General features: G+C 34.4%; 1 protein-coding gene across 2 annotated transcripts in view; it reads left to right on the top strand.

Annotated features, from left to right (window-relative positions):
- Positions 1-21,518, top strand: part of PALS1 (protein associated with LIN7 1, MAGUK p55 family member) — a 77,237-nt gene that overhangs the window by 27,755 nt on the left and 27,964 nt on the right. The window contains exons 3-4 of one of the 2 annotated variants that reach the window (XM_068963785.1): positions 4,387-4,674; positions 20,280-20,488. In XM_068963785.1, the coding sequence (XP_068819886.1) occupies positions 4,410-4,674; positions 20,280-20,488 (474 nt within the window). In that variant the 5' untranslated portion in view covers positions 4,387-4,409. Of the gene's footprint in view, positions 1-4,307; positions 4,675-20,279; positions 20,489-21,518 lie in introns of those variants that run through there. The other variant, XM_068963784.1, reaches the window with a different exon arrangement.

Below are 21,518 nucleotides of genomic sequence, written 5' to 3'. Positions count from 1 at the left end.
ACAGATACAGACTGCTGTAGTTGAGTTTGATCGAAGTTGTGATAGGCATTAAGAGGAGGCACATATCCAATATGGAAAATTACGAAAATCCAGAGGAGGATGTATGTGAGGTGAGAAAAGTAGACACGGATTAGGTTCTAGACAGTCTAGTTCTAGAGCCTGTACTCTTAAATGCTGTGCTGCCTTGGGTAACTGGGGAGACATAGTGGCATTAATTAGAGTTGAGAATGGAGGAAAAGGATCGAGGAGTGTAGAGGAGATTAAAGGGAAATAAATATAAGTTTAGTTCTGGACACATTAATTTCTAGATTCCTTTGGGAAATTTTGGTAGATAAACTAATGGGCAGATAGATAAACTAATGGGCAGGACCCTGTCTCTGTAGCTTTAGTACCTCAGGAAGGGGTAAGTGCTCAATTAAATTTATGTTCAAATCACCCCTCTTTTTTCAACCTTTGATGGCTTTCTTACTGCCTTGAGATTAAAGGCTTATATTTATAAGACTTTTTGTAAGTTGGACCCAGTCAGATTTTCCTGCCAGTATTCTCTTGTACAAACTGTCTGCTATAATTCAACTAGCTTTGTTTATGCTTTCCCCAAACTTTATATTTTTCTGTCTTTGGTTCATATGGCCTCTTTTCTTACTCTTTCATCCTGTCCTCAAGGCCTGCTTCAGTCCCTGTTCCTCATTTATAAAATAAGCATATTTGGAAGTACTTTTAGAGTTGTAGCAAGGATTAAGCGATTGAATACTGTGTAAAGTGCTTTCAGTAGTATATGGCATAGAATTATGAGCTCAGTAAATGTAGTTGTTGATACTACTACTACTGCTGCTGTTACTACATCCTTCTTCTCTTCCTTTTGCCCTGCTGTATGTATGTAATAGAAACCCCAAGTTTTAGTAATTCTGTAACCTATATAATCTCTTTAATGTGGCTTTTTTTCACTCTAACCATCTTAGTTTAGGACCCCATTTCTTACAGTTACCCTCCAATTGGTCTCATTGCCACCCTTCAGTCTCTCCTCTAGCCTTCTACCAGAGAGATATTTATCTAAAAGTGAGTGTAATTGTGTTTTCCCCTGCTTTAAATTCTGAAATAATTCTTACTACTTTCAGGGTAAAGGTCGGAGTCTTTAGGTGTTACCCTTTTCCATCTGGCCCCCTGCCTGCCTTTCTAGTTTTATCATTGTTCATGTATGGCATATTCCCATTGTCCCATCCAGCCATTTTGCGTTCTTTTCCTGCTTTTACAGCTGCCACATTCTCTTGCTCTTCCTTCCTTTTGGTCTTATGAGTCCCTCTGCCTGGAACAGATTGTTCTGTCTGGCTAATCTTTAATCTTTTTTTTTTTTTTTTAATGCTGCTGGAAGAGAGTATCCTTATGTTGTGAGATTTGCTATGTCTCTTTATCACAGACTAAATTTTAGAGCCCATCATCTGTGAATTTACGACATTTCTAAGTTCAGTTGAACAGATACCTGATGGGCATCTTCTATATGACATGTGTTGTGTTTAGCCCAAGGAATATAAAAATAAGACACGAATGACCCATTTTTAACAAATTGAAAATCTAATGAGAAATCGACTGGGAAGAATGATCATTCGTTTTCTTTGCCGTCTCTCCGATGGACTGTGAACACTCTAAGGGAAATGACCAAAATGGAGATTTAAGTGGATTACTATCAGGTTGCAGAAACTTTCCTGAGAGTAAAAGAGTAGATCCAGGTGGACAAGCATGATCATAGTCCAGGCATTAGAACTTCAACTGAAATTACCTGGCCTAACTTCTCTTGCATAATTATCATTTCACATTAGTGAGTATGGATACAATCTTATAAAACTTAGTTTTTAAGCTAAGTTTTAATTTCAAATAATTTTTGTAGATGAGCATATGTATAAGTAAAATATTCTATTAAATTTGATTTTTAATATCTTATAAATGTTGTAAATAGAGAAAGTTGAAAGTTTTAATTTTCTGAAAGTATATATGCTCCTAAATTTTTAAAATTAAAGTTAAATATAGCAATATAGTGGCTCCTACATAAATATCTGTTTACTTGTAATGAAAATATTAAATAAGTTAAATTTGTATTTGTATATTATCAGTATTACAGGGCTTCTCTAGTGGCTCAGCCGTAAAGAATCCACCTGCTAATGCAGGAGACACGGGTTCAGTCCCTGGGTCCAGAAGATCTCCTGGAGAAGGAAATGGCAGCCCACTCCAGGATTCTTGCCTGGAAAATCCCATGGACAGAGGAGCTTGGTGGACTACAGTCAGTGGGGCGCAAGAGTTGGACACGACTTAGCGAATGAATAACAACAATAATAACAACAATAATCAATATTATAAAACTTAAGAATTATCTAACATTCTGATAGCTCTCATTTTTAATGAAAAAGAAAGCAAGTTAATGATAAATAAGGTATTTATATGTAGATCACATAAATAGAGAAACTAAAATTTGGATGGAAGACAGAAAAATCTACCAGAATTCTTGTGAAGATGTAACTTTTGTGGTCATGTAGCTTGCACCTATTAAATATTTTCCTGATTGCTGATCTAGTGGTTTTCCTGGTAGTCTAGGTGGGTTTGTGTTAAATCATCTGTGACAAGTGGTTTGCTTGAAAGGAGATTGCCTGGCATTAGGAATATTGTCTGGAAACTCAGCTTTTGCTTTGTTGGCATGTTCTCTAACAAACCTATTAACTGAAGTGCAGCTCAACTCAAGGAGGTTATTATTGTAAATATTTTTGAAAGTCTTGAGCAAGAGAAGACTAATTAGTATGTGGGTTTATACTTATATAAACAATCTGCCTATTTATGCCCAAGAAATGGCTTGATGAAACAGCCGTTGTCATCCAGTAAAATATTTTTCTTGTCTAAAATATGTTTGATTTTTAAAATAAATAGAATCAAATTAATGCTAAGAATTACTAAAAGTATAAATACTTTTTAGTTCTAAAACTTATATACCTTATTTCATTTGAAACTCAGAACAGTTCTGTGAATAAATTTCCCAAAGGAATCTGAGGTTCAGAGAAACTAGTCTTAAGTCATAAAACTAGAGGAAATAGCAGATCCAGAATTAAAATACAGTTTTCTGGTCTCCAAGTCCAATATGTTCTTCTTTGCTGTACAGTATGATTTTAAAACATTTTTGAGTGGTAGCAGATAATACCATTTTCTCTAAGTGAATCCTCATAAAGAATTAACCCTAATTCTTTTTTTAGTGTAACCAATTATAAAGACTAATAACCAACATAGTTGTTTTCTCATTTTAATCTTATAGGTGTGGTTTTATAGAGGTGGTTTTATCTTGTAGATGCCTTAGCTGGTAATTAAAATTTTTTAAATTTTTTTTCATAAACTCTTAAAAATTGTCCCCTACAATGCTGCCTTGTCTCAAGTGAGTTGACAACATAACTTGCTGTATGTCAGGTTCTTTAGCAGTTAACTAGGAAGGGATTTCTGGAGAAGGAAATGGCAACCCACTCCACCATTCTTGCCTGGAGAATCCTGTGGACAGAGGAACCTGGTGGGCTGCTGTCCATGGGGTCACACAGAGTCAGACACGACTGAAGCAACTTATCATGCATGCATCGGAGAAAGAAATGGCAACCCACTCCAGTGTTATTGCCTGGAGAATCCCAGGGACAGGGGAGCCTGGTAGGCTGCCATCTATGGGGCTGCAGAGTCGAACACGACTGAAGCCACTTAGTAGCAGCAGCAGGAAGGGATTTCAGACTCGTGTATATTAACTGACTGTAGAATATTATGTTGAGACAACTATAAAGGTGATTAAAATACCTTTTTACCTTAAATATCTTACTCTCTACTAAACTAGTACCCAGAACTTTCTTATTTTTCTGCTTTGCTAAACTTTCTAATATTTCATTTTTCTCAGCTGTAAAATTAAGCAACATGCTTCAAATACTTGAGACAGCTTTTTTCTTGAAACATCTTGATATCCTCAGTTCTGTAAAAGAAAGGAAAATATTTAATCTATATAGCAAAATAATATTATATACTTTTGAGATATTTTCTATGTTGTTTAGCAATAGAGATTGGAAGTAGACGATGTAAATTCTACTTTTATATTGTAATTCTTATACTTTTTTTCCCCCCCATCTTTCCCCTTAGATTTCCTTCATGGATACATTTTCATAGCATTATTATGTGATGTGAGAAGTTTTTTTTTTTGTTTTGTTTTTTTTGAAGTAACATGGATTTTATACTACAGAATCAAGAGATTGGCTTTATAGGAAAAATTGATTTATAAAGAGTGGTACAGGTTTTTATAGATAACCATGACAACATCCCATATGAATGGGCATGTTACTGAGGAATCAGACAACGGAGTAAAAAATGTTGATCTTGCATCACCAGAGGAACATCAGAAGCACCGAGAGATGGCTGTTGACTGCCCTGGAGATTTGGGCACCAGGATGATGCCGGTGCGTCGAAGTGCACAGCTGGAACGTATTCGCCAACAACAGGAGGACATGAGGCGTAGGCGAGAGGAAGAAGGGAAAAAACAAGAACTTGACCTTAATTCTTCCATGAGACTTAAGAAACTAGCCCAGATTCCTCCAAAAACTGGAATAGATAACCCTATATTTGATACAGAGGAAGGAATTGTCTTAGAAAGTCCTCATTATGCTGTGAAAATATTAGGTAAGTAAAAACAGTAGAAGAATTAGAAAATGTTTTGTTGTTGTTTATCTCGCCTTAACGTAAATGTGTATAGGAGGGAAGAGTTATATAAAGAATGTAAGTAATAACAATTTGAATTCAGACCAGGATCAGTTTTTTTCTTAGAAAGGCCATATAACTTGTTTTCTGTTAGCCATGTAGAACTGGAGCATGTATCCTAAATGTTCAGGATATATGCTACAATGTGATTTTTATATTTAATCTTTGAAGTAAAAATTCCTATATAAGGCCTGACCTTTAAAGCTTTGAAATTCACATTTCATTTCAAACTCAAATTTTATATAAAAATTACTGAAAAGGAATTTTTAGATTTTGAATTTCTGATTTCTTTAAGGTTTATGAAATAATAATTATTAATGAGAAAAACTTGGTATCATTTCTCTGGCATAATATGCATAAAACATGGCTTTAAAGTCCCTATACTAACTATTCCTAAATTTCATTTTGTGAGGAAAACCAAAAACTACTGCTATGATATATTAATGGGCTTCCCAGGTGGCGCTAGTGGTAAAGAACCTGGGCCTGCCAGTGCAGGAGACATAAGAGATGCAGGTTCGATGCCTGGGTCCAGAAGATGCCCTGGAGGAGGGCATGGCAACCCACTCCAGTATTCTTGTCTGGGGAATCCAATCCCATGGACAGAGGAGCCTGGCAGGCTGTAGTCCATAGGGTTGCACAGAGTTGGACACGATTGAAGCAACTTAGCATGCATGCACATGATGTATTTATAGATACAAAAGAATTCTGTGATCAGATTTTGAGAACAGGGGTTAAATAAGTTAAACAGCTTCTTATTACAGTACTTCTTGTAGCCTTTAGAATACTGATAGGCATTGTGAATTTATAAGAGAGATTGATGTCAAATGGGTGTTTCCAAACTTAAGTATTTTACCATTGAACTTAACTGCTCTTTCTTCCTCTACACACAAAAGAGAGATCTCTGAACTCGTGTCAGTGGTGTACATTAACTTGTGTTCCATTAAAACCAGGCTAACTCAAAGGAAATATGTTTATTTCTTAATGATTTATAATTATAGATGTGAAAAGACAGATACTTCACTTTGGAAGGAGAGGGTTTTCATTGTTGTTTTACCATTTATTTAAGTGTTTATTGAATCCTTTACTTGATGCTATAGCAGATGCCTTTCTGTGTAATTTTTAAAGTAACTCTGTTAACAGGGCTCTGTAATATCTATTTTGGAGAAAAAGAAATTGAACTTTATTTAAATCACTTGTGTAAGACTTCATGCTAAGTAGTAGGGCCAAGTTTTAATTTGCCTAATCTGGATATGCAGTTGTTATACTGCAAAGAGCAAAGGGTTTGAGTGGAAACTGACATCCATCCTGTTCTTCACTCAACCAGAGCTTTGGCTACCAAGAATGCAACATCTTTTTCTTACTTATTCAAAGTTAATTATCTATAAATGTACCATATACTATCTGTCTGTATATAAAAGTACCTTATTTACTATCTGTGTATATAAAAGTACCATATGTACTATATATTTGTATATGTGTTTACCATATATACTAACTGCAGTCTAGAACAATTTCTGCTACATCATAACAACTGCTTTTTCTTTCCTATACCTTTACAAAGGATTCATATCTCTTGACAGAAAGCATTGTGTGTGTTTTTCTGTGATTTAAGAAATCATAGATATATTCAGTCATAATGAAGTGTGCAAAAAATGCCTAAAAGGTAATAATGAAAGGCATTATAGTAAAAACAGAGAGATTATGTATTTTAAAAATGCATTTATATGAAGGAATTTTATGCTGTTTTTTCTTAAGAGTTTTGTTAGAGTAAAAATATATCATTGCCTCTTATTGGCACCATCTCGTACCACTTCATTATTTTTTATTAAAATACTCTAAATATTCTCTATGACTTGGAGAAAACTTACATTGTAATATATCTAACCCAAGCCTAGTTTGAGTCTTCTGGGTTTCTATTTAAATTTCTTTGAGATTAATGTATTTGTCCATTTACTTTAATTGAATTAGGCATAAATGTCCATGTAGTAGACAAGACTCATGTGATCTCCATGAAGAAACAGAATTCACTTGTGAAATTTTTATTTATTTTCTTGCCTAACCACAGAAAATTGAAGACGTGTTGCTTGGTTTGTTTTTCTACAAGTGTAGTTAAAGGACAACTATACTTTCTTCTGACTTGCAACCCACTGTGGTTTTAAAAATTATCTTTGTGTAATCCTTGAACTTAAGGCTGTTTTACATAATTTATTTTAAAGTAATTTGGAATTTAGTACCAGCTGTCTGTAAGTCATTTCTTGGATAAGGAGAGTATTTCATGTTTTGAGAAATGAGTGATTTAATTTTAATGCACTCAACACAGGTGTGTTATTTGTAGGAGGCATGAAAAGTTATCATAAGTTATAAAGTTGTTTTTGTCAGTCAAATCTTCAGTTTTTGAATGTACTCAGTTTTAAGTTTTCACTTTAAAATGAAGTATAATAGCTTTGTACCAGACATTTTTTCCTGTTTGTAATTTGCTGACACATCAAATTACAACAGTACTCCCTAAAGTTATATAAGTCTCCCTGCCAGTGTTTAGATTAATATGCACGTGCCAGGAGACAACTTCTCAGCTTTTTCCGCAACCAGAAACAGCAACCTTGTTTTAAATGAGGCAAGGATGGGGCAACTGATTTATTTCTCTGAAAGGGAGCCTTCAGTTTCCAAATGATACATCGTCATTTATCTGTGAGTAGAGGGAATTCTCATTAAAGAATTGAAAGTGTGTTTGGAAAGATTGGATACTTTTAATTGTCTGGGTGGTGACTTTTAAAAAGTATTTATAAATTTGGCAGTGTATAATATTAAATGTGCAGGGATGGATTGATAGAAAATATTTGGAAAGGATGAACTGAATTTTCTTGTGTAAAAGCACTTAGAATCTTATTGAAAATTAGAAAATAGTGATGTGGGAAATTTAAATGAATAATTAATATTACTAGAAGGCAATGGCACCCCACTCCAGTACTCTTGCCTGGCAAATCCCATGGATGGAGGAGCCTGGTAGGCTGCAGTCCATGGGGTTGCTAAGAGTCAGGCATGACTGAGCGACTTCACTTTCACTTTTCACTTTCATGCATTGGAGAAGGAGGTGGCAGCCCGCTCCAGTGTTCTTGCCTGGAGAATCGCAGGGATGGGGGAGCCTGTTGGGCTGCCGTCTGTGGGGTTGCACAGAGTCAGACACGACTGAAGCGACTTAGCAGCAGCAGCAGCAGCATAAATTATAAGAATTTTGATACATTAGGGAGCCTTCCTTAAAATTGACATGAGTTGTTAAAACTTCCTATGAATGAAATATCATTGTCTTGTTCTCTTTCATAAGTAAAGATACAAACTACCTTGTGAGAAAAATTCTGAGAAAAGAGCAGAATGTAGGTTAGAGTAGAATGAGGGAGAATAGGGTTATCCTCAGATGTCTTTATAGCTTTCACTGTTTCATTGATTTTTGTAATCACAGATAACTGATTTTGGGTCAGGACTGTGGACAAGTAAATACAGTAGACAGACTGTTTAAAGGGAATAACTAGGAAACATTGCTGTCTATCATAGACATGACTCTGATTATCACATTTGTGAAGAGACCTTAGGAAACGCGCACATACCCACTCAACACACACCTATAGCAAGTTATAGGTTTTGTGGCTGATAAGGACATTCTTGAAATTTGTGATTAAGGGCTTTCTAGTTTTCACCAGATGCTGTTAGTGATAAGAAAAAATTTAAAACACACACACACTGAGGGGAAGAAAACTAGGATAAATAAAATATTTTTATATTAATAATACTGTGTTTCAGTCATTATTAGTACCTACATATTTTTGCCAGATGTCTCTGTATATTCAAACTATTAATGCTAAGTCAATAGTATTCTTGTATTTGATGTTGTAAAGTAAAATATTTCTTCACATTTCTCTCTGATGTTATTTGACTTTTGCTTGATCATGGGATATACTAGAATTGTGCTGGATTGTGATGAACTTTGATTTGATTGGCTTTTAAAATAAAGTTTATTTAAAGTCAACAACAAAAAAAACTCCAGTGCCAATAAACTTCCAGTTCATACTATTTCTGAAAAGTTAATTATTCTTGCTATTAAATTTTTGCTCAACTTCTATAACTATTTCCAAACTTTATTAGCCATTCCTTTGAGGGACTTTTTTTCTGAAAGTGAAATGGTTAAATCTATTGGTATTAAGCTTAATATTTAAAATGTTGGGACTGTTTGATGATTTTTTGATTTGTTCATATTGCTAAGATTAGAGCTAACCTAAAATAAACATTAAAAAATTCATTAGAATATGTGTGTAGTCATACAGTGTTTGGTTATTAAATATGCATAATTCTACAGAAAAAAATTAACTGCTGTACCGTTTGGTCTTTGACACAATGTGTCAAAACTTAATTCCACCTGTTAATATAAGTATTAATAGGTTTTAACTTTTTCACCCTAGCAAATATGTTCAGAAATGTGCAACGTCGTTGCATATTCAAAGTACAGGGGTACCTGGAGTCAAATGTAGAGTTTAAATACTTTTTACCGTCACTTGCTATTGATCTTTGACAAGTTATTTCAGTTTCCTGAGTCTCAGTTTCTGTATTTTCTTGAGGACCAAGTGAAAAGAAAGCATGTATATAAAAGCATATTGTACATCGTAAGTTTGATTAAAATTTAACTTATAAGAAGCAGAAGCCACCAGAGATCATCTAACTTTTTAGTCCAAGAAATTAGCTTGTGGATTTTAACCAGTAATTTTTTATTTCATTTTTTAAATAACAGCTTTATTAAAATTTAAATCATATACCATAAAATTCTCTTTAAAGTGTATAATTTATGAGTTTTTAGTATATTCACAAGATTGTGCAGGCATCACCATTATACAGAGTGTTTTCATTACCTCAGATAGAAACTCAGGGCCCATTAGCATTTACTTCCTAGTCTCTCTTCCCCCTAACTCCTGACCACCCTAATCTACTTTCTATGTATTTGTTTATTTGGAATATTTAATCTAACTGAATCATGCAGTATGTGGCTTTTGTGACTCATTTCTTTTCACATAGCGTGTCTTCAGGGTTCATCTGTGTTGTGGAATTCATTGCTTTTTATGGCTGGATAATATTCCACTGTATGGAAATAACCATGTTTTGTTTAATCCATTCATCTGGTTGGTGGAACATTTAGGTAGTTTTACCTTTCTTCTGTTGTGAATAATGCTGTTATGAATATTCATGTATAAGTTTTGTTTAAATACCTATTTTCAGTTCTTTGGGATATATACCTAGGAATGAAATTGCTGGATCAAATGGTAGTTTTGTTTAACTTAGTGAGGAACTGGTATACCTTCCCCAGTACCTGCACTGTGTTACCTTTTCACCAGCAGCCTGTGGGGGTTCCACTTTCTTTGCATTCTCACTTCTACTTATTACTAAGTATCTTTTTAATTTTAGCCATCCTACTAACCAGTAAGTTTTTAAAGAACTGTAATAAAATAGATTAAAGTATATTATGTTGCACTTAAGTATTCATATATCTTTATTTCAAATAGGGATGTACATACTGAGTTGAAAGATACACATTTTATTTCTTTTTTAAAAATTTATTTATTTTAATTGGAGGATAATTATAATATTATGATGGTTTTTGCCATACATCATTATGAATCAACCATAGGTATATGTGTGTCCCCTGTATCCTGAACTCCCCCTCCCACCTCCCTCTCTACCCTGCCCCTCTGGGTTGTCACAGAGTGCTGGCTTTGGGTGCCCTGTGTCATACGGCAAACGTGCACTGGTTATCTATTTTACATATGGTAATGTATATGTTTCAGTGCTGTTCTCTCAAATCATCCCACCCTTTCCTTCTCCCACTGAATCCAAAAGTCTGTTCTTTGTGTTTCCTTTGCTGCCCTGCATGCAGGATCGTTGGTATCATCTTTCTGGATTCCATATATACACATTAATATACAGTATTTGTCTTTTTCTTTCTGACTCACTTCACTCTGTATAATAGGCTCTAGGTTCATCCACCTCATTAGAACTGACTCAAATGCACCCCTTTTATAGCTGAGTAATACTCCATTGTGTATCTGTACCACAACTTCCTCATCCACTCATCTGTGGATGGACATCTAGGCTGCTTCCATGTCCTTGCTATTGTAAATAGTGCTGCATTGAACACTGGGGTACATGTGTCTTTTTCAGTTCTGGTTTCCTCAGGGTATATGCCCAATAATGGGATTGCTGGATTGTGTCGTACTTTTATACCTAGTTTTTTTAAGGAATTTCCATACTGTTCACCATAGTGCTTGTATTAGTTTGCATTCCCACCAACGGTGTAAGGGGGTTCCCTTTCTTGACACCCTCTCCAGCATTTATTGTTTGTAGACTTTTTGATGATGGCCGTTCTAACCATGTGAGATGATGATACCTTATTGTGGTTTTGATTTGCATTTCTCTACTAATGTGTGGTGTTGAGCATCTTTTGATGTGTTTATTAGCCATCTGTATGTCTTCTTTGGAGAAATGTCTGTTTAGGTCTTCTGCCCACTTTTTGATTGGGTTGTTAATTTTTCTGGTATTGAGCTACGTAACCTGCTTGTATATTTTGGAGATGAATTCTTTGTCAATTGTTTCATTTACTATTAAAGAATATACATTTTTAATGGATTGCTAACAGAAGTTTGTGAAATAATATCCAAGTCAAACCTAGTCATGTTATAGAGAGGTCCAGAGACTGAAGTAGATTTTCCAGTGACATACATTGCACTAATAAGTAAACCAAGCCATAACCAGGACCCAGATATTCTGACCTCAAATTTAGTTCTTTTTCTTGCTCACCAAATTCATTACAGTTTTATCTAGAGAAAAATCATGAAATTTTTGTACCTGATTGAGCAGTAATCATTTCAGTGGTGTTTCTCTGTTGTCCTATATTTGGAGCTAAGATGTTTGCTCTGACTTCTCTCTCAACTGTCTTTGCTTGTATACTTGTCTAGAATTTGTTTTTAATCTGTAACCCAATGTATTAACGATTAATTACTGTTTAGGGTCTTTCAGGAGCTTCTGATTATTTTTAATAAATGCATTTTAACCTAGTCCACTAAAAACCAAAGCTCAGTGATCTGAATTTTATTTCCTTAAATTTAAAAAGAAAAAGGAAAGACTACCCATCCCAACTTAAGCAAGGATTTCCTAAGTGGAAGTTCTAATTTCAGCTCAGTGGATAGATATACTGAAACTGGTATAATTTTTTCATTTGTTGTTGTTTAGTAACTAAGTTGTTTCTGGCTCTTTTCCCACCCTGTAGACTGTAGCCTGCCAGGCTCCTCTGTCTGTGGGATTTCCCAGGCAAGAATACTGAAGTGGGTTTCATTCCCTTCACCAGGAGATCTTCCCGACCCAGGAATGGAACCTGTTGTCTCCTGTATTGGCAGGCAGATTCATTACCACTCAGCCACCAGGGAAGCCCCATAATTTCCTCATCCTCTATGCTATTAAGTTCCTCACCTGAATAGTCAGTTTGACTGTACAGTTTAGGAGAAAAGAAATCTTTAATAGAAGTTCTCAGGAAGAAGTCATGAAGCTGGTTGAACTACAGAAGTTTCTGAGGATAGGTTGAAAAAATTGGTGGAAGAATCTTATTGCTTGAATAGTTCCCTAGAATCTATTTTCATGTGAGGTAAATGATAGCAATAAGTGAAGATAACAAAACTAATCTAGGGGAGATGATTATCTCCACTGCTTTTAAAAGATCTTCAGAAATGGAGATGAGCTTCCTTGAATAATTTTATTGTTTACCCTTACAGCCAAACAGTTCTCCAGAGTCTTGGGAATCTGAGGGTAGAATTTTCAGATAGAGCAACTCTTAGTGATTGCTTTCTGTTACCTATTTTAGTCTTCATTCTGTTTCATTTGAGGCGGTCAGGAGAGGGCCAAGAGGAAAGGGAGCATTCAGGGCATGGATTTGTGGACTTGTGTGTGTGTGTTTAGCTGATTAATTATCCTCAAACCAAATGTCAGTGATTTTTCTTACTTTTAGATAATATACCTTTTCTTTCAACATAAATGATCAAGATTTAGCTATTATATGAAATGTTAGAGCAGATAATGCAAACTTAATGTTTATGGAACATCAAATAAGAGGAATGGATCAGACTGCAGGACAAGGAATTTGAACTAGGTACAAAGCACTTGCTTGTAGGGAAGTTGTTACAAACCAGAATTTATCAGCAAAGCCAGATTTTGTACGTGCACGTTTGTCTTTCCCTCTGCAGAGTGTCCCCGTTTCTGTCTGACCTCTCGCCTGCCTTGTTGTGAGTACTGCTCTGCCTCAGTACTCCCTTCTTTGCTCACTCCCTGCTCTACAGTTGTGTCATTTTTTTTCTCAGTAGCCCTGTAATTCTCCATTTATGTCTCTACTTCTCTGTGTAAAGAACCATGTGGTTCTTTTTCTTTGTGCTTATTGTGTGTGGGAATGAGGAAGGGAGCTTCTGATCTATATATGGGGAGATCTCCCCTCTCTCTATAGTCTGTCCTCTGTTGTTTATCTTCATCATTATTGTAGAAGTAGGTATGTATTTGACAGGATGGATTTAGCTGCATCTGATTAGATTTTTCATATTTCCTCTGGAATTGCACAGAATTTCAAATAACTTAAGTGGTTTTTGTTTAAGTATCATATAATCTAATTACTGCATCGACAATGGAACATTTCTTAAAGTCTGTAGAAAATGTGCTGTTCTTGAGTAACATGAAGTGCTTCTAAAGATATACCGTATAAAAACAAAGTTTTTTAAACCTACAACAAAATACCTTTTCAAAGTAATAATTTTTATGAAACTAGAATGTGTCAAAAATGAGAATCCCTGAATAGATATTGCTAACAATTATTTTTCATTATGACATCATACTTAATATGAAAGAGAAGACCCTTTATCAGAAGTCCATTCAGAATTTTCTAATAAAATTCATTATAATCAATATTTTAAGACTAATGGTATAGATATTTGTTGCTTTCTATGTGACTTTAAAACTTTATTGGACAGAAGCAGCATAATTTTTAATGTCTGTTAAATTTATAAACTGATGAAATGAATATTTCTTTATAAATAAGTTTTTAGCATTTACTGTTTGATATTTTCTCTTAGATATTTCTTTAACTACATATGGTTTAGTTCATATCTTCTGTCAAGCTACTTATAATGAAGTTTTAAGAACTTCTGAGTGTTTGGTAACTTAATCTGTTCTGTTTATTCATTAAACATTTTTAATGGAAATTTATTTGAACCTGAAGCATGAGTGTATGTGAGGAAGCTTTCTTGTCTAAAAATACGATCTGGAAACTTTTCCAGCTAAATTGGCCATGAAAGCAGATATGGAATTTATCTGAAAACTGTCCACATAAATCACACTTATCAAATTTGCTGTCTAACTTAGTTACCCAGGCTGGTGCTACACAATCAAAGATGTTTTTACAGTATTTCTCAAAAAGCTACATGGCCTCTACATTCACAGATTGCAGTTTTGGTTTCTTTTGCTGAACCTTCCCAGTGTACTATTTAGCATATTATTGTGATTATGTTAGAATTGAAATAAAATATTCTGAGAAAACACTTAAAGCACAAGACGCTTGGTTAAAATAGCAGAAATAAATGCCACAGTACTGTAAAAGTAGCATTTGGAGGGTGCATTATATGTGTGAACATATACAAACACAGTTAACTAGAAGAAATTCTGTCTACAGATACATGGTAAAGTAGAATGTGTAAGCATCTCTAAATGCTAGTCAGTGTACATTACATGATTCTGTATTAGGTGAGAAGACATCTCAGGTCAGCTTTTCTGAAGCAGATGAATGACATATCACAATTAAGCCCTAAAATCTAAACAATGATAATAATGATGTTTAGCTTTTAAAAATCCCTTAGCATGGCAGGAAAAGCATTTCCTTGGAAGTCAGAGAAAAAGATTTCTTCACCTAGGTGCCATTTTTGTGTGTGACTTCCTTTTCTCCATCTGAAGAGATTTGATCTGAACTATGTATGTCTCAGGTTTTGGTGGTTTTTCTAAATTGGGAAAAATTTGTTAGATTTTAGGAGGATTAAAATATATGTATTTATGCCTATAATACAGTTATTGTTCTGTATCCTTCTATTCAATATTGGCAGTGACCAATGTGAAATTCAGGCCAAATTTGTATCAGGCCACCTGATATAAAGAGCCAACTCATTGGAAAAGACCCTGATGCTGGAGAAGATTGAAGGCAGGAGGAGAAAGGGGTGGCAGAGGATCAGATGGTTAGATAGCATCACCAACTTAATGGACGTGAGTTTGATCAAATTCCAGGAGACAGTGGGGGACAGAAGAGCCTGGTATGCTACAGTCCACGAGGTTGCAGAGAGTCAGACATGACTTAGTACCCAAACAACAACACACATTTGTAGGTTTTTAATAATGGTTGGTGATATTTTATTGTAAAAGCTGAGCTTAAGTGCAAGTGATCTCAGTGTCGTCTGGCAACATTGACTAAAGTACTAAGTCTGAAGATAACTTCTAAAAAGGGATAATTTCAGTGAAAACAGTTTTTACTAATTAAACAACAAAAAATGTGAGTAGGACTTCATAAAGGTTAATGGAATCGTAAAGGATAATAATTAACAAAATTAAATTGGTCTTGATAACCTTCAAAATTTGAACCCCAAATCCAGTTAAATTTGTAATTTCTGGCTCATGGCATAGTCCTTAAGTTCTCCCAAAAGCCTTTACTTAAGTAAAGTAAGATCTGTCCTATCCCTATAGATCTTATGTTGATCCCTGATTTCCTGAGAGAAAGACATTTCCAGTTTGATCGTGAAATTTCTTTCCCTGGATTTTAAACTGTCGTGGATGGTCTTTATGTCTTTGAATTCCTCAGTATGAGCACAGTTTGGACAGATTTAACCAGATTTTATCTTTCTCTGGAACCGTATTCCTTACCTGAGGTCCTATCAACATGAGAAGGCTACTCATTTCTTAGAATTTGAAAGCAATCATCCCTTTTGGACTAACCACAAAAATTGCCTTTTTCCTGTCTGTGCAAAATCTCAGCATCTCAACTATTATCTGATCTCCTGAAATAAGGTCAGTGATCTCTAGTTTTATCTCTCATTAAGCCATTCCTAGTTTAGATTCAGAGAAGGCGATGGCACCCCACTCCAGGACTCTTGCCTGGAAAATCCCATGGATGGAGGAGCTTGGTAGGCTGCAGTCCATGGGGTCGTGAAGAGTCGGACACAGCTGAGCAACGTCACTTTCACTTTTCACTTTCATGCATTGGAGAAGGAAATGGCAACCCACTCCAGTGTTCTTGCCTGGAGAATCCCAGGGACGGGGGAGCCTGGTGGGGTGCCATCTTTGGGGTCGCACAGAGTCGGACACGACTGAAGCAACTTAGCAGCAGCAGCAGCAGCAGTTTAGATTATCCTACCTTACCTTTCCTATTTCCTTGGGATATTTACATATATTTAAAATATTCTAAAAATGAAAATTATATGCTGTGTTTACCACAGAAGTGAAAAACGGCAATAAAAGAATTTGTCACAAAGGAGTAAGTAGAATAACTGTAATGCAGGCACAAAAATTCAGTAGAGCAGTCAAGGTTATTTAATATAGAAGAAAGTGGATTTGGGTACTTTAGTTATTCCCAAGTATATCATGTCTTAAAATACTACAGCTACAACTGCACAACTGCTGTTAATAAAATGTGTAAATCACTGGTTCTTGAGAGTACCTAATCAAATATATATAGGTATATATATATATAATTAAGGATGACAGGATTCTGGTTGTGTTTAAGGTAGAATTCAGGACATAAATATCTTTGTAAATTCCTTACTGATTCTCATAAATATCTTTGATTAAAAATCCATTGTTCTGATATAGTAAGAAAATTATATTCAGTATGTTCTACTTAAGCCTGCAGGAATATTTATAAAATCTGTGTAATTCTGGTCATTAAGGAAAAAAAAAAGATCTAGCAGAAAAGTGGTCAAAAGATAAGCAGAAAATTGAGGGAAAAAGAAACATAAATGACTGTTCACCTTGTGAAAATATATTGAAACTCACTACTGGATAAAGAAATAAACATGCTTTCCTAACCAGATCACCAAAAATGAAAAATTTGGTCTGTTTGTAGAAACATGCACTCAAGTTTTTTGATGGTAAGAGTATGAATTAGTACAAAACTATGGGGGCAGTTTGGCAACATGTATAAAAGTTTTAAATATTTTTATTATCTGATAAGTGAAAGTCGTGTCCGACTCTGCAACCCCGTGGACTATACAGTCCATGGAATTCTCCAGGCCAGAATACTGGAGTGGGCAGCCTTTCCCTTCTCCAGGGAATCTTCCCAACCCAGGAATGTAACCCAGGTTTCCTACATTGCAGGTGGATTCTTTACCAGCTGAGCCACAAGGGAAGCCCTAATAAGTAATTTTATGCTAAGAATTTTTTCTATAGACATTGGAAAATATCAGATTGCAAAACAGCATTTATAATGTGGTCTCTGTGGTTAAGACCAGCATTTTTTAAAAGTCTTAAAGGCTATATAGTATAACAAAATAGTACCAGTAGTTATAGCTGAAAGGTATGACTACAGATTTTAAAAAAATTTTAATGTCCATATTTTAGTGTCTTTGTGGGTGGCTTTGGTACATAGAGGTTATGCAGAAATACCTTTGCCTCTAAAAATTTAATTCTCCCTGGGCTTGAAGAGACACAGTAGGGAGATTGTTACCTTCTGGGCTGACTAAAGTTGCTTATTGATTTGTCAGCAGTGAGATCTGAAGCAGCTGATTTTCTCATTGCCCTGACAACCAGGCTAAGCCCCTTTAAACAGTTAGTAAAATTTTAAACCGAAATCCCATAATCTACTCAGAAAGATTATAGTCTTCAAGAGAGTATAGTCAGTTACTTTGTTGATTTTGTAATTCTTTTTCCTTTTAAGGTATTTAAAATGTCTTCCTGTTTTACTCTAAAGATACTTTAAGGCTATTGAATTCTCCCTACTCTGAGAATTCTTTATATACTTAGGTAATTTCTGTGGTAACTTCTTTGAATTTGATGAAATCTGATGTTCCATATTCTTCCCAGCACTGCTTTATTGATGTAGTTGGCAAAAAATTTTATGTATCTAAAGTGTACAATCTGATGTTGTAAAATATACCACAATTAAGTTGAGTAACATATCCGTCACCTCACATATTTACCTTTTGTGTGTGCGGTGAGAATGCCTACTGTCAGTACATTTCAAGTATACAAGACAGTATTATTGACTGTAATCACCGTGCTACCCATTAGATCCTCAGAACTTATCCACCTTAAAACTGACAGTTCGTACTCTTTGATGAACATCTTTCAGTTTCCCCATCTATATTTTGTCTATTCTTGTAGATAAATCATTAACTTGATAAATCATTAACTTATAGCTAATTATTTAGTTCTGGATCACAACTTCTTAGGTTGTTCAGATGACTGTTTTGACTTTCTGATTTTTTTACTGTCTTTTTTGAGGGGGGCTACATTTTAAGTTACTAGAGAACTTTTTTTTTTTTTTTAGAACTAAAGCAGTTTTGATTTGGGGTGAGGGGTGGAAGATGGGGAACTTCAGAAGAGCTTAGAAGAGCTATTCTAATCTATAAAATATTAAACTACTATTTAGTAGTAGGATATAAGAATTAATAACCTTTCTGCAAGCCCTGTATGAAGAATACTAACAGAAAGACTTAAACCAAGAGTTTTTTATTATTTTTTTTCCACGGGACTATATAAGACACAGATGTACATAGACAGTACCTACTGTTAGGTTTTTTCCCAGAATCATTTACAGTTTTAATTTTAGACAGCATCTTAGTAGGTTTTTTCTTTTTGGATACATAGGAGATAGTGAGGAGGCATCTTCGAAATGATTTTGTAGCTCACTTGAAGTCAAAACATTTCTGAAAAAGTAATGAGCAAGTTTTTGTCCTGTCAATATGAGTGTAGACTATAATGTTACTTGAAGAAGATTTCAGTTCTGATAAACCAGTGGGCTAGAAACAGACCCTGATATAAGAATTTGGTTGTATCATAAATCACTGGAAAAGAAGAGATTATTCAGTAAATGGTGTTAGAATAATTGGTTAACCGTTTGGAAGAAATGAAGTTCAAATTTCCCCTCAAATCTATACAAAATTAATTCTAGATGGATTGAAGTTACCTGTGGAATAGAAACCATAATAAGTTTTAAATGTGGGTAAACATTTAATGACCTATGAAAGTGAAAGTTGTGTTCAGCTCTTGTGAACCCATGGACTATATATATAGTCCATGGAATTCTCCAGGCCAGAATACTGGAGTGAGTAGCCTTTCCCTTCTCCAGGGGATCCACCTATTCCGGTGTGATTTCTCTCACTGTCTCTATGCTTATAAACTTAACGACCTAGGAGAAGAAGTTTATAAGCATAGAGACAGTGAGAGAAATCACACCGGAATAGGTGGATTATTCTCAACACGTAATAGCCAAAAATAGCTACAGTAAAGTTACCACAAATAAAATTAACAGAAACATATCTACCTGTTGAGGATCAGAGAAGAGGCAACATGTGATTCTTATCCATTTTGGAATAACCTCCTTCAAGAAAAATGTGTGTGCTACATATGGACACTAATAGGAACATGCAAACATACACAAGCCCCAATTTTTCAGTATCATCTTAGGAGACTCATATGTTCATAAGAGTTCTATGGACCACAGAAGAAGTGCTTGGTAAATACGAGTAAGCTTCAACATCCCTGTTGAAGAAATGGAAGGGTTTTAAAAATGATAATATTTGAATATTGGTAATGGGATGTGAATTAGTAAAACCTCCCTAGAAAACTCTTTGGCTTTTAAAATGTCAGAATGGTATTTTAAAATGCCATTTCTTGAAATTATTTTAAGGAACATCAGAATCTCAGACATATTTTTACACAGCAATGATCATTATGTACAGAAATGCTTATTACTTACACTACAAAAAAATTGGAAGCATCCTAAATGCTTGATTTAATGTAATGGTTATTATAAGTTATAGTTTTAGACATGTAATGGAACATCAAGGAGCCATTATATATGTTTTTGTAAAGACTGTTTGATGATTGGGAAAACTAAATGTCCTGTTAAATGAAAAAAGGAAATGCCATGAGATTTTTTAAAGTTGTCTGTAAGTGATGGGACTATTGGTGGTTTTAAATTTTTTGTTCATTTATGTATTCTACCCCCCTTATTTATTTTTATAGTGATATATATTTTACATAATTAAAACACTTGAAAAAATGTACTTGATTCTGTTGTATAATTTTTAAAGAGTTTTACTTAAAAATCAGTAAAATGACAGTGATTTGATACTCAAAAACTAGATAAGTTTTTTTTTCCGAAACTTAAATTGTTACTGGTTCAAGAAATTTTATCCTGAGACACTTGTGGAATTAAGACAGAAAATTAATTTTTGGATACCTTTTCCTTCTCCTACTAGAAGTGGAAGACTTGTTTTCTTCACTTAAACATATCCAGCATACCTTGGTAGATTCTCAGAGCCAGGAGGATATTTCACTGCTTTTACAACTTGTACAAAATAAAGATTTCCAGAATGCGTTTAAGATACACAATGCTGTCACAGTACACATGAACAAGGCCAGTCCTCCATTTCCTCTTATCTCCAATGCACAAGATCTTGCACAGGAGGTATGTATTCTGAACATCCATTGACATATACAAGATAATTGTTAGTGGTAGTGAGGCAGTATTCTTGGAAAATACTGCTGTGACTCTAAGGTTTATTAGAATTAATTACTACTGATCATATGTTGATAATTTATGTGTTAGGAAAAATTCACTTACGTGTATTTTATCCTGAAAAAAAAACTATACTTAGTTCAAAAATAAGACTCCGCTCCATGAAAAGAAGAGCATTGGTTCTATTTATACAGCTGAATATTGTATAGTAAGAGGAATATTTGTCTAAATTGCTAAAGGGGAAATTTTAAAAATACTTTTAGTATGGTTTTATTTTAAGCAATATACATTGTAAACTGATAAATCAGTACTGATGAGATTAAATTATGTTAGATAATCAGGTATTATACATAACTTCTGAGATTTGTTACTTGTATTGAATACATATAGAACTCAATATATATTTAGAAACATCCTTTTCTAGGTGCCAAAACTAGAGAACAGGCTAGTTCTGATGCTGTCATTGCTGTGATCTACTTGTGGTCAAATTGATTAATCTCAAAATTATTATCTCTTAGTTTTGATAGGGGGATTACTTTTAAAATTATTTAAAATAACCATAAGAATTGTTAGAGAATTACTGGATTCCTATTTTAATCATGAGCTAACTTTTATTAAAAATGTATGTATTAATTTATTTCTATATGTTTTCATCAATGGTGATAACTTTGGTTTTGTTAATCTGCATTGTTACAAAGTGCTCTTTTTGGTACTGGAGTAAGGAAATAGAAAAAGGAGGAAAATCGGAGATGTTGATAATGAGAACATACATAATATTTGAGGAAAAATAGTCCACAGAACAAATTTTAAATATTTATGGTAGAAGAAAAGATTGAAAATAATAACATACAGTTCATGTGATTAGAAATTAGAAAGGGAAGTAAATGAAAAAAAAAGGAATTAAATTACTTATATAAATTTAACATTAAAAGTTTCTCTTTTTTTAGAGAACAGGAAAATAGAGAAACCATTGACAAGT

Source organism: Capricornis sumatraensis, chromosome 2, assembly GCF_032405125.1.
Source record: "Capricornis sumatraensis isolate serow.1 chromosome 2, serow.2, whole genome shotgun sequence".
In the NCBI taxonomy this organism is placed as follows: domain Eukaryota; kingdom Metazoa; phylum Chordata; class Mammalia; order Artiodactyla; family Bovidae; genus Capricornis; species Capricornis sumatraensis.
The sequence above is the reverse complement of the archived record's forward strand: the minus strand, read 5'-3'. Positions and strand labels throughout refer to the sequence as shown.